This window comes from Diachasmimorpha longicaudata, chromosome 8, assembly GCF_034640455.1.
Source record: "Diachasmimorpha longicaudata isolate KC_UGA_2023 chromosome 8, iyDiaLong2, whole genome shotgun sequence".
Classification (NCBI taxonomy): Eukaryota; Metazoa; Arthropoda; class Insecta; order Hymenoptera; family Braconidae; genus Diachasmimorpha; species Diachasmimorpha longicaudata.
This window is the reverse complement of record NC_087232.1, coordinates 6,018,254-6,032,465: the sequence shown is the minus strand read 5'-3', so window position 1 is coordinate 6,032,465 and position 14,212 is coordinate 6,018,254. Positions and strand designations below refer to the sequence as shown.

The following is a 14,212-nucleotide window of genomic DNA, read 5'->3' as shown; positions in this document are numbered from 1 at the left end:
ACAGCTGCCAAATTTTGTCACAAGGTACACAGCCCTACGCACGGCTTCCAGAGGTACTTGTCACCGGATATTTTAAGTTTAGTCCTCTTTGCCTCCACTGTAGTCTACCCTCTCGGATTCTCACTCTCTATGACTCCAAACCCCTAACCCCTCTCACAATCACCATTGACTCGTCGTCAACCTAACCTCAACATGTACTCCTAATAATCACCGACAGAAATTCTCAAAATCATCAAAAATATCTGCTACTACACCATAAATCATAAAATAGATTGCGTAAGTAATGACCCGAGGGTCCCAAAAAGGCAATAAACATCCCAAAAACAATCGTCACTCAGTAATAAATAGTTCCTCTTGCTTTACCCTAGTGTCACGTACTTCACGATTATATAAATAACATAAACTTAGGTTGATAGAAAATGTTGAAGCTAGTGGGAACCCTGTGGAATGGTCCGTCACGGTTATCATCACGTACCACCAATTGGTGTCTACCAAAACAGTTGGTGGCTGGATGCTCCGGGGCTGCGACAGCAACTCAACCCAACGTGAGTCGATGCATTAAAATTTTTTCATCCTTCAAAATACAGTTTGTTGTGGAATATTTCGTTGGGAAAATATTTTTTCTTATATTCATATCCCTATGAACACTAAGTATAGGTATTGTATCTAATTAATTAATTGAGTGGGCTCCTTGTTTTCAAATTATTATTCCAGTATTTTCGTCGTTCATTTTTCATAATCTATCACAACAATATCATCGATGGGGATCCCATAAATAATCCTGAGATAATTTTGATTAATTCTGAACACCTCAGATGGATCCCGAACTTCCAACTCCGTCAAAAAACCCAAAAGCTCCCAAGCCCGAGGGGACTCACCCGAAGAATCGCCTGGTGACACAGGCTTTCAGCGAGTTGAACATCGGCAATTCGAGTGAAGTATCTCCATCAAAGAAACTTCAGAGCTCCATTGAGAGCCTCCTCTCCTCCATAAACGAAAAATTCATCAGCTACAAGCAAGCACAGCATACAATAACCCTCCTCTCCCAGCAGGTGGAGAAAGGTAATGTCGATTTAAAAACCCTAGGGAGCGACGAGAGGTACATGAGATTCTGTCGAATAATTGCGAAAAAAGTGAGTACTACAACTGTAAAATCAACGGACGGGGAAATAATCTCCGAGCAGAATGTGCTTACTGTTGGTGATCTACACAATCCGGTGGAGGTCGGAACACTTCCCCTCGCCCAGGCCGTTCAGATCTTCTGCGGACTGGCTGTCAGACAGAGGCGACCTAGACCTCTTCTTCGAGGCCTCGCCGAGAATATCATAAAGAACTCAAGTGCTTTGACGATTAAAAATATTGCTGACATATTGTACAGCATGGCGAGACTCAATTTCACTGAAGAGGACCTCCTCGTGAGGCTCTGTGAAGACTTGAGAAAAAAAATACCTCAGATCAATCAGAGCCCCATCATCGGTTCCGTCCTCACTTCCTTGGGAATGATGAGGTAAATTTAAATATATGTGAAAGGGTGAAACTGGCGAATTATTCTATAATTTTAATCATTCGTCATATAAACTATGACTTGTTAATTTATGTATTTATTCACTTGTGGATAAAGGTACAGGGACGAGGCCCTCATGGACACTCTCTGCGACTGGAGCATCAAGCACAAGGAGGTCTTGAGGATTCAGGATCTCTGCGCTCTGCTGATGACTCTCGCTGTCGTTGGATACAGTCCCGGAAATTTCGAAGTTCTATACAGAGATTTGGTGGTCGATCTCAAGGACACCGACATGACAAAGGTGTCAGAGTGGGTGGATGTCGTGTGGTCGTTGGTCGTTCTGAACCGAGCGTCCCATGAGCAGGTGGAGAGTACGTTGAATAATAAGTTCATTGCGACACTCACAGGTGCGAATAATTAATTAATTATCACTTTAATTAGTAATTGATGCTTAATAAATAATAAGTTTTCATATAATTTTCTTTCAACTCTGAGAGACTTTTTGGAAATGGACTGGAAGTTAATCAATCGCCAGTTAATAACTTTCAGCTGCATAAATTATAATGATGACACATAATTTCCTGTTCTTTAATTATCCATCTAGACCATAATCACCTCGATTCAAATTACAATCCCACTAATAAATCTGTAGTTGTCGCGTTATTCTGGGCCAACAGGAAGTTCTAATTCCTTCAATACAACAGAATAAATAATTTCAACGGGATATTATGCAATGTTTCCACAGTTTTATTATACAATATTATATCCATTTTCAAATTTTCTTGCAGATGGTGCAGACATCCCTATTGCCAAGAAGCATAAATTATTAAATATAAATGCAGCGGCGAAGTATTTATTAAAAAATTACTCGGGTCCATTTTTGGATGAGAATTCACCAGTGATGGTGGCACCTATTGCCAGAATGAAGGACAAGGAAATATTTGTCAAGGCTATTACCGATGCACTGGCAAATCTATTTCCATCTAGAGAACATTTTCGAACAAATGTTGATGCTCGAACAGGATTTTTAATAGGTGAGGATTCATTAAGACAATTTGTCTGGCATTTTTCAGTTATCAAGATCTATTTTTAATTGTCATTTTGATATTGAACTTCACAGACGTCGAATTTTTTATTGATCCAAAATTGACTACGTTACCTGTAGATAAGGCCAGTGAGAATACAAACGCGTTGAGGTGAGTAACGTTTTGGTGGTTTGATTTTTTACTCATTTGTAAAATCGTTGAAAAACAATCAATTGATTCTTTATTTTGTTTTCAATTCTTCAAGAATTGTTTTGAGGGCCTGTTGACCCTCAATTTAAAGAAACAAGAAACATATTTTTAATTGAAGAAAAATCTCCTTTTCAATTACAGGATAGCAATTATTGCAAGTTATTACCACGACTTCTGTGTGGGGAAAAAAAATATCCTAGGTTCGGTTACACTTCATAGTCGATTACTCGAAGCGATGGGCTACCGAATTCTCAATATATCACACAAAGATTTTCATACGGACGATAAATTACTGAAACGAATTTCATACCTCAATGATCGTATTAAAACCATTGTAAAATAGTTAGATATAGTGTAATGATAATGGTTGATCATGTGAATATATTAATACACAGTATAAAAATTTCTGTTAAATGTGATGTTTAACTTACCCTCTTGATGATTTCAATTTAGTGAACCAATGATCAATTGTTTTGGTTCAAGGAGAATTTTATTATTTTTTTTAGTTATGAGAATGATAATTAAATTGTCTTATAGACGAGAAAAAAATGTTTCATACTTTTTTTTGAACTTCAAAGGGGTTTAATTTCCGTCAATTGGATTCCGTAGTCCACAAATAGTGCAAAACTTGAATTAATTTCAATTGAAATCTTTTTCGAGAAATTTTTTACAAACCAATTTTGATTTGATTTGAACTGATTTTTTAAATAAAAAAATTTACCCACAATCGCCTCCCCTCTTTGATCAATGAATTACCCCAAAAAAGGAAATGCACCCTGTCTTCATCGCAAGGTACCTTAAAAGATAGGGACGACCCTCTTCGTATTTTCCAAATCTTTCTAAAATAATTTACCACCCTTTCCAGATCACCTCCAACCCACATAGACATTTCCACCCCCTTTCGATCGAGAATTTACATTCCAAACTTTTTCCCACCTACTCCAGAGTTTTTTAAACTCTCAAGAACTCCAATATCTCTCTAAATTTACTCCACCCGAATCCCAAGAAGTATCCGAAGTACGCGAAGTATTGATTGAATGATATCGTAGACAGAGTGGAAAGGGTAAACCCCCAATAGGGCTTTTCACCCGGTAAATAACTCTCCCATCCCGCTCATGAAAAAGGGGGTGGACGGGAGGGAGTAAAACGGCGCCAAAGATCTTTACGACTGTCGAGTCGCAGTAAACGAAAACCGTCGGCGTCGCCGACACGAGACGACGTTAAATTCTGTCACAAAGTATTCGTTTCGTACATATACATTTCAACGAATACAAATGCAGTTGGTAAATTACTTACAGTCGTATCATAGTGTACAATGGCCACAATATGCCGAGTGCCGCATGGAAACTGGAATAGAAGGGCGTGTTTATTCCCTTCCTCTTCCTCCCTTCAGTTTAAAAAGAAAAAAATAATAAGAGAGAAAGAGAGGGAGAGGGAGATGGGATGATGGACGTGGGTGCGTCCGTCGCCACAGTCTGATTGTCCCGATAACGATTTTATTCTTTAGACGTATTATGGCATGATGACAATGTATTTTGCACGAAATAGATTTGATGAAAAACAAGACTTTAGCCCGAATTAATCTTTCTTTTGTCATTTTTTTTTATTGGGACTCGAGAGCACCCTCTAAAAATTAAAGTCCTCAATTGATTTATCAAAATTTCGGTGCACTAGTACTTCATCCTAGAATTGTTCTCCCCCATTTTCTGTAACATCGCAAAGTCGACATTCAACGACGCAAATAAATTTTCTACTTTCAAAAAAATCTCTCCCTAGACCCAAAAAATGCCCCTCGAGCCCTTCCCGAGGTGATATCCCCTAATCTCGAATAAAATACCTCAACCCCACAGCTTGACCCCTCCCATGATTTTTTTTTTACCTCTCATTTTTATAATACCGTCCCCGCAACTTTATCCCTTTCTTGCTTGGCGCGAGTTGACTCGAGTTACCCAATATAGCAGACAGGACAAATGTCCTTTTAAGGCCCAATACCATTGGCGGAAGAAGCGTCTCGACTTGTCGGCTTCGAGACTTTTGCCGTGGGCCCCGTACAAGAGTCCCATCCCATCATTTATTTATTATAATTTCCCGATTATTTTGACGTAATTTCACACCCCCTCAGTTTATCATCGATTTTCCCATTTATTCGATGTTTTATCTACGATAATAAACGCGATGTATGACATTAAATAGAGTTTAATCGATGAAATGACACGTTGGAAAACGGTAAGCCCTTGTATAGAGAGGCACCGAGTTGTCTCACAGCGGTATGTCGCGAGCTGTTTTTTATCATTGGATTCTCTCACCACTACCAATGCCTCAAACGTATCATTCCCATATAACCCGTAAGTACATTCTCAAGGTACTTGGGAAAACGAGCCTTTTACAAGCTGTTAAAATTTTCAACCATCTAATCGACAGATATTTGCCATTTAACGATTTCATATATTTTATTCATCGAGACGGAGACGTAAAGACCACAAAACTGTTGAAATAAATGTTGGGCCTTATTGAATGTTTTTTAAATTGAATTTCTCCTTCATTTTACTGAAAAATCCTCAACATTTTTGGATTAACATCTAGATTTCAGTAGTGAAATGGTAAGTTTTTTAGCGATATCTCCGAATCCACCAGCGATAGCGAAATTTTCGCCATAACATTTCTTGTAGCTCTCAATTTCCTCCGCAAAAAAAAATCCCATGAAAATTCTCTTATCTCCCCTAGATTTCGAGATACTCATAAAAAACTGATCAATACCCAGAACTTATCTCGTTTGCCACTTCGCTCCTAATTTAATCGAGTCAAATGCTCCCTCCCGCCCCTCCTCCTCCACCTCCCCCGTGAACGGGGTAAAATTGAGTAATGACCGGGGCCCGTTGGGCCCACAGCTGTTCAGCATGCGCAACCGATTAGTATGCCCCACTTGGAAATAACCTATCAGGCCAAGGGCATAGCTATCCTCCCCCTCCAACTCTTATCAATCCCACCGGAATGCATCGTCCCTCTTCCTCCATCCCGTGAGGCCCAATGTATTGTTCCCAAAGCAGGTGAAAAATGCCGAGAAAAATACCATCCAAAAGCCAAACAAAAAAAAAAAACCAAACTCAATACATAAACTTTGGAATTACAAAACTTTATATGGAGTGGTGTTCGTCACAGTGGGCCCCCTCAGTTTGGCGAAACAACGTGGTCGGGACCTATACCGCTACCGCTCGCTTGTGTTGCCATTGTTTTGCGTTGAGTATACAGGCGGTAGGAGGGGCGGGGGGGGGGAGGGGAATCCGCCAAAAGACTCCCCACAACAAACATTATGCCCTGTTGAAGCGCACGCACCCAGAGCACACACATAGCCCAAATGGGCCTTACCTTCAATGTAAGTTTTCGAAGTTAGTGATAGTGTTGGCTTGTCAGTGTGGCAGTTTTGCTAAGGGAAGGAAAGAGGGGCCCACCAAATAGCCCCCCTCCCCCCTCCCCCCTCACCCATGCACATACGGGAGTAACAGCAGCAACAGAAGACAGGGGCCCACGAACGCGCCGCCGGTGACTGCATTAGCAATTCAAATTGGCGGCAATTTTTTGAGTGCATTTTTGACCTCCTATATCGGCGAGGTTCCTCTCTACCTCCCCTCCCACCCCTTCACCGCCCCGTCCCTTCTTCCTCACCCCTTCCATTTTCGACTCACTTGCAGTTGGGCCCACTCCTGTGTCTCAGCGGTCCCAGGGCATATGCCTGAAAACTTTGCCTCCTTATTAAGAACAACCCTCACCATATTAAGAATAATTGCTGTAGTACAGTGAGGTACGAGTTGGGCCTTATTTTCAATTGATCAGTTACAAAAAACTTATGGATCTGGTTAATGGCATATTCGGTTCGGAGAAATGTCAGGTGACTCGGTAAATTTTTTTTTGAGTTTGGGGTTGAGTTGAGATGAATTTTTTGGGTTGAAAATTGTAGTTTAGAAGTCAGGGGGTGAAATATATTTTTGCACGTTGATTTTTAGCGAAAAAGTAGTGATTGTCTTTGGGTGCCAAATATTCAAAATTACGGTAATAATTATAACAGTAATAATATACTGTTTGATGAATTCAGTTGCGAAGTGGAAGGACGAGATTATATTCGTTTATGTGTGTTGACCAGTTTTCGATGAATATCTCGAAATCTAGGAAAGATAGAAAAATTTTTATTGACCCTTTTTTGTGGAGAAAATTGCGAGCTACAATAAATGTCATGATAAAAATTCCGCTATCTCCCTTAGATTCAGAGATATCCCTCAAAAACTGGGCTCTGAGAGAAGTCAACTTATCTCGGTTCACCACTTCGCTACTGATAATCTAGAATAATATAGCTGATCTAATTAAAACCTAATGAAGACCGCCCAGTAATGATTTGATTCGCGAACTGCAGTATTGAATAAATAAATACTTTTCTGAAGTAAATGAATATTTTGCAGACATTTTTTTTCTCAGTCTGTGAGGGGCATAAATTCCATCATGTGACCAATAATTTTTCGCCCTCATCACACTGAATGCAACCCAGAATGCAAACAACGTCAGGATAAATTAGACCATCTTTAATCGTCGATATTTTCACACCAAATGGTGCGATCTGGATGAGTCAGTTCTCATTCTGAAGTTTAAATAATACGTCGTAAATGCAGTAACTAAAGAGAGATTTCCCTCTGGCGGTCTCAATTTAAAAGCGTTTAAAACCGATCTGTTTTCTCAACTCTCGTTAATTTTTCATTTCTTTTTTTCGTTGTTTAATGCAACAAAAAGAAACAGTTATCACCCGAGAAAAAAATTTCCCTCATTCGTGCAATTGCACTTCTATTCCGAGATGTGCGGTATTTCCAGGGCTTTAATGAAGAAATATTACAGACCGGCATAAATTCGGTCAACTCAATTTGTATCTTCTCATATCTTGATTGAAAATTTTCACAAATTCATGTCTTGTCGGTTGATACTCATATTGAGGCTCCTTGTGGATCATTCACATCGTCAATTCTTCGATCAGATCCAGAAAAAAAAAATAACGGTTGAAAAGTGAAGAGAAATGCAGCGAATAAAGACTCATCGATGAATTATAGTAAATGATTGCTCTCACACGAATGAATAATGGAAGTGACGATCGGCGATTCTCCAAGTTTAACGATATCTCTCTTCATCTTCACCAATTTATCTCATTCTCTCACCATTTTCCCTCTCTCTCTCACTCACGCAAAATGTCCCAGACGTTGGGCTACGCCTGTATGCACCTTCTATTTTTAAATGCATTCGCAAGTGGCACGCGGGTGGCCGACGTGTTTTCCTAAGCTGGCGCAAAATTACACACTACATCCACCCCTCCTCTTTGCACTCGCACTCTTTTGCTCATTTATTTATTTTTTTCATTTTTTTATCTCCTCTTTTCGGTTAATGTGAATGGCAAAATCATGGAACGATGAATTTTCTTATCATTGACGATCTTAGCAATTATATTTATGATTATATTACACAGTAATCATTATAAAAAATGTATGTCATAATTAATTCAACTTATCCATATCAACTAAAATTTAATTTTGAACAATTACCAGCGCTGTCGACATTAAAAACCAGAAGAAGAGATCGATGACATGGGAATTTCAAAACAGAAAACACTCGCAGGAAAATCCCTAACTTATTAACCCTTTCTCACTTTTTGCGAGTCATTTCAAATGAATCCCCTCGCTATTTATCCCCAAGTTAATTATCCTTATTCGTGTATACGCCTGATGTCCCGCAGGATTATATTCATGCTTGTAAACTAAACACTCGTGTAACTAAGATATCTCATATGTCACCTGTCACACTCGTCCGCTAACAGGAGCCCCGAGATCTAGAATTCAGTTGTCGTTCATGTACTCTCAGTGCCTTCCCCGACTGATCCAACAAATTCCCGAGGGAATTGTTCAATTTATCATCAATCCTCTCAACCCTCCCCTCCCCTGCTGCCAGACATAATCAAATAACCACATTGTCCCCCGCAAACCTTGAAAATCCCCGTTACCCGATTAATGAGGGTTAATTGGCCCTCACGAGATCAATTAAATTTATCATTTCACTTGAACGGATAAAATAAAAAATAAGAATCGCCCAGAGGGGGAAAAAAATCCTCTGGCTCGTGGAGGGTCCTTTGACTCATCATCCCCCTTTCTTTCTCGGCTCTATTGTTCCCTCCTTCACCCCATACCACCTCTTCCACCACCATCGGGAGACACGTTAACGAGCAGGTAAATATGTTGACTGGTTTGATCGACCGGGGAATAAGGCATTTACAAACGCCAGGCGTGTGGTGAGAGGAAGAAATCTCACCAGGTTTGAGTGAGGGAGTGAGAGAGAATTGTTTCAGCATTTGGCTTTTTCTGTGTGTGTATGCCGGGCCCACCAAAGAAATGATTATAATAGTTGGTAACCGGAGAGAGCTGCCCATTTTAGAGCCTGTGGAAGCCGCCGTATAATTTTCCACCCACTAAAATAGCCATCGGCGGCCTGTCTCCTGTCCCTTCCCCACCATACCGTTCAGAGGCCACCACCCGCCCCTCTGCGACCACGCTAACTCCCTCCCTCCCCTGGTGAGCCTGATTCGCTCATCATGATTATTGGCAAATAAGGTACAGTCGAAAGAAAAGGGATTTATAAGGGTTTTTCAGTTTTTTTTTGCATCAAGTTCTTGAAACTTTGATTTTTCGCAGTTTTTAGCACATAACGAAGTTCCTGCTAATTGGATTTCTGCCATTTTTGGGGGTTGACGGGGAACGACGACCCGGTGAGCCTGATTCACTCATTATGATTATTGGGAACTGAAGGGCAGTCGAAAGAAAGGGATTTATACGGGTTTTCCAATTTTTTTTTAATGTAGTTCTTGTGCATTTGATTTCTGCAATTTTTGGGGGATGAAGAGCAGCGACACTCGATGCTGCGAGGGGGATCGTTCGATATATCGAAACATTTTTATTGCGATTCGGAAGGAATCGGTTTTCTCGTGTTTGTTGTGAAATCACAAATACTCCGATCGGTTTTTTTTATTATTCAAAGGGCTAAAATCGGTCCATATGATTTATTTATACTGTCGATCCAACCCTAAATTCTTCACTTACATTCCCTTCAGTATTGACAAATTATTTCTATCGAATTATCGTTCCATTTGCAACTTTGTTTAGCAGCACCACAGGATGTGGTAAAAATCTTGAAATTCTGCTCGGCATGAGCGAGAACGATCGATTATCTAAAATTTTTTCACAGAATATGAAATCGAATTAACATATTTACACACCTCCCCCATCGCTCACCCCTACCAACTCGATATTACGTGGTAACGAGCATTTTGTAAGCCCCTGTATAAGTATATAAAAGTAGGTAACATGATTCAACGTGGTATAGGTCAGATTTAAGCCGCCTTTGATATTTAAATCGACTGCCCGGTCGCCGAGTATGCGACCACACGCAGGAATTTACACGTTGGGTATAGCATACCCTTCTCTTACACCCCGAATTTTTTTTTTCTCCCGTGTGTCGATGCCGCCGGCAAAATAAATGCAGTGGAAAAAAAATGGGATAGAGGAATCATGCAAATGAATAATCGAAAATGCATGAACATTCATCATGAGTTCGGGGGCGAGTTAAATCGGGTATTAACATTTCGATTAAATGAGTTTTATCGGAATTTATGGGAGAAGTTTATTCGATTGATGAGTGGAGAAATATCCACGAAAAATGACGTACCTTTCCCGTAGTTCCGGAGCAAAATGCGATTCTGGGAAATTTGACGGAACCGGAACGCAATTTTTCCTGATATTTCCGTAATTTTTGGCGGAATCGACAAATTCGATTGGAGATACAACTGTACAAAATCGAAGGCGATAATCGATTATTAAAAAAGCAAAGACAAAAGAGACATCAACCCCGCGGCCGAGGAATAATCGTCATCGACTTTCGAGATATCGATTGTCTCGATGTCTGTTCCTATCGTAATATGACGTACTTTTTAAAGTAGGGCCCGCCCTCCACTCAGACCACTGGTCTTAGCTGATCGGAAACTGTCGCATCTGCAGAAAGAAGAGGGCCCAATGCGGGATGCACATCCTCCTCAGACCCACCTTAATGTCACGGTAAAATTTAGCGTGACACGTGTGACTAGACACTGCCAAATAAAACAGTGGCACTGGCCCAAGTGCCTCACCAACATCCCGAGTAGCGAGGGGCCTGAGTGGGACCGTCACAACGCGTGCATTTATGTTATGTATACAAAACTCAGCTTCTCTCACCACTCACGGAGGGAGGGGGCCTCTGACTGCTCGTAGATGGGGGGAGGGGTGGCGGAGGGGGTGACACGTAACCCTCGGCCCCTTCAGCTCCTTTCTCCCCACCCTTGGCCGATTAACTCATCACAAGGATTGACTCGTATAAACTTTTCACATTGACTGTATCGCTAATGAGACACAGTAAGGCCAGTTAGTGACCGAACGCGCCTGCAGGGGCCCGCCAGCCTATATATACCACCTTTAACATAAAAAACTCCACGAAAACGAGTGGATGTGAAGGAGACAGCTGTTAAAAAATATACGCGAAAAAAACAAACCCTTGAAAATTTTATGAACATAACCAACAAAATTTCAGAGAAATTGATTTGTCATGGGGTAAAAAAAAAAAAATCTTCCCCAGTAGTCGAACCCCTAGGGACTTGGCATAAAAAAATTTCACACACTTGTCCGTTATATTTTATATATATAAAAAAAATGGCGCTGATTCTCGATCTCGGTAGACGAGTCCCTGGTTGGTCCAGCCGTAGAGACCACCCGAGTTTCGAGGTGAGTGCCGGCTACCCTGTAATCACGTGTGGCCATGCCGCGAGCCGACAAGACCCCAAAAATGAAAATAAAAAGAGAATAAAAAAATGATTGGAGGCAAACGAAAAAAAAAGAGATAAAGATAAACAAAGATTCGACTTGGGTTATTTTATGTGGGTTTTATCCCGGTTTTTTTTTTTTTTTTTCGGTTGTGGTCGACGGAGATGGGATCGATGATTGGATTGACACTCCTTTTCCCTTTCGCTATCGATTTTTTTTTCTTTCGTTCTCTCGTATCTAGTTGATTAATTCAATGACGTAGTTTTGGCGGGGATGAGGTGAGATACAGCACGTGTTATGTGTACTAAAAAGATATACGATACAATGTGTATATAATAAGACCTGCGGCGCGTGCCGTTTGAGCAGGTGCGAGTTGATATATCTCTCGTTTGACGTTGAATATCTTTTTTTTTTGAGCTTCGCGTTACGGAGATTGTTGAAATGTTTTGAATTGGGGCGGGGGAGGAGGTGAGACGGGGGATGAGAAGATTCAACATTTCTGGATATTTTTTCGTGTTAATCATTGATGAATGTTTGTTGATGAATTCTTGAGATGGATGGGAAGGTATCGAGGGAGTGAATGCTCTCGGTTCATTAAATATTTGGTCATTTGAACGGTGTGAGGTGCGATGGGAATTCATCAGTTTGATGTTGGGGGTGTAGTGACATGGGGTAATTCGGTGGTGATGGTTGGTGAGCGGGAAGACGTTGAGCGTTACAACGCGACCGAGGCACTACCGCACCTCACGATTTCGTCGGGAAATCTCGGGGATTTTCGTCGGAAGATAGGGTGAGCAAGTCGTGGAGGAGATAGTGTATATAGTGGTTGTGTGTAGGGGAGGTTGGGGGGATGGGGAAGTACGAATTTAGTGTTTATAAATTTTTGGAAATTTAAATTGGGAAAAAGGCGATTGTAAGAGATGACGTTGACCGCCGCACTACCGCGCGTCGTGTAGTATCCATACAATCTTGTTTATTATTGTTCGAAAATGAGGGGAAATAAACGCTCGAGGATCAGTACATTGTGCAGATTGTGTGAATGTTGAAGTATGAGGTTAATGTTTATAATTATCAGACGAAAATTTTCACCGGTGGATAACCCAATTGCATTTTCATAGCGAAGTGGCTAAACGCGATGAGTCGATTCATCGCGATGGCTGTGGAAAATGAATTCTTCTGTGATTTGGATGATACTCATTACAGTTATAATCTCCTTGAGAATCTAAACATCAACAAAATAAATTAGACAGCATTGAAATCGTTTTATGGTTCGAATTGCCAATTTGACATGGGATTATCTAGAACAGAATAAAAAGTAAAAATCCAAAATCTAATCTGAAAGTCCGGACGTGTGTGATTGTAAATATTGAAATTTGCAAATTTCCACCCTCAATCTCCAAAACCAGATCCCAACTCCTCTCTCATCTCTGAATCTCCTCATATTGACCCAAATAACCCGATGACAATTCAAAATTTATAATTTCCCGTATCACCATCAATTACCAGTGTATCTAGATCACGTCAGGCGTCAAAAAAATCCCATAATTCATTGCTTGAATACCTCCGAACAATCAAAAAAATCGTCTCAATTTCTCCGAACAATTCGCCTCATTCCTTACCCTCCCATCCGCGGAAATAAAGGTGTAGATATATGGATGAGATAGGGAACGACAGTCTCACGACACATTGGACGTGAACAGTGGCAGTATCAGAATAAAGAATGGTAAAAAAAAAATCCGTATAAGTTATATTCCGCGCGCGCGCATTAGCGTTAAGAAGTATTTTGTGTGAGCCTCTACCGGCGCCCACCAGGAGTCACTGGTCTCTGTCACCGGCCTTTCAACAGCCACCCAGTTATACTCCACTTCAGTCTAATTTCAACCATCGCGTGTGCCTTTCGGACTCCCGCTGTACTTCATCCGTCACACGGTGCATTTATCCCTCAATTTAAACCTCCAAAAGCCTAAAACATTGAAAAGTCAAAAAACCATCCCCAATAAAAAAAACAATTCAAGTTAAAAAAAACAGTTCGTCGACAAAAAAAAAATTAAAAAGAACATTTTTCACCTACAACTTTATGACAACTCGTGACTTCCAACTGCCGAAAAGCCAGATCAGTCCTTCAAAAAGATGCATCCCACTCCACGTGCACACGTGCAGCAATAGGGCCCCCTCAGTCCCCCCCAGTGGTCCCCCACCACATGAAAATACGATGAAACTCACGTACATCTGTTACCAAAAATCACCGATAAATCATCACAAGCATCACTACTCCAGTAACTCTGATTTTCTTCACGACAAATCACCGACGGATACAGATATTACGATAAAATCATCAATCGATGAATAATCAATGGTAATTCAAGCGACACAGCCCTATGGAATGATAGATAATCAATGTCTCACGATTGGATGTCAATTTTTCCCCGTAACATCCACCGACATTTATTTGGATTCGTCAAATGAAGGGCCCGGAGATGCTCATCGTTATCCAATCAGAGAGTTCGAGAAGTCGTTGAAAATTTGAATCCAAAGATTAATATATGAAAAATAATCAATGATGAAGCCGAGATCATCAGATATCGATGAACAGTTGATGATAATCA

At 40.7% G+C, this 14,212-nt stretch overlaps 1 protein-coding gene across 2 annotated transcripts; it reads left to right on the top strand.

The window, feature by feature from the left end:
* The first annotated feature begins 124 nt into the window (after positions 1-124).
* On the top strand, positions 125-3,379 carry LOC135164944 (FAST kinase domain-containing protein 4). Of its 2 annotated transcripts, none has more exons than XM_064125750.1 (7): positions 125-276; positions 409-545; positions 816-1,507; positions 1,622-1,911; positions 2,293-2,538; positions 2,625-2,700; positions 2,881-3,379. In XM_064125750.1, exons 2-7 carry the CDS (start codon positions 420-422, stop codon positions 3,080-3,082), a joined length of 1,632 nt encoding a protein of 543 aa, XP_063981820.1. In that variant the 5' UTR covers positions 125-276; positions 409-419; the 3' UTR covers positions 3,083-3,379. The 2 variants fall into 2 exon arrangements, with proteins under 2 accessions (XP_063981820.1, XP_063981821.1); XM_064125751.1 differs by having other exon boundaries at positions 135-276; positions 417-545.
* The last annotated feature ends 10,833 nt before the right edge of the window (positions 3,380-14,212 follow it).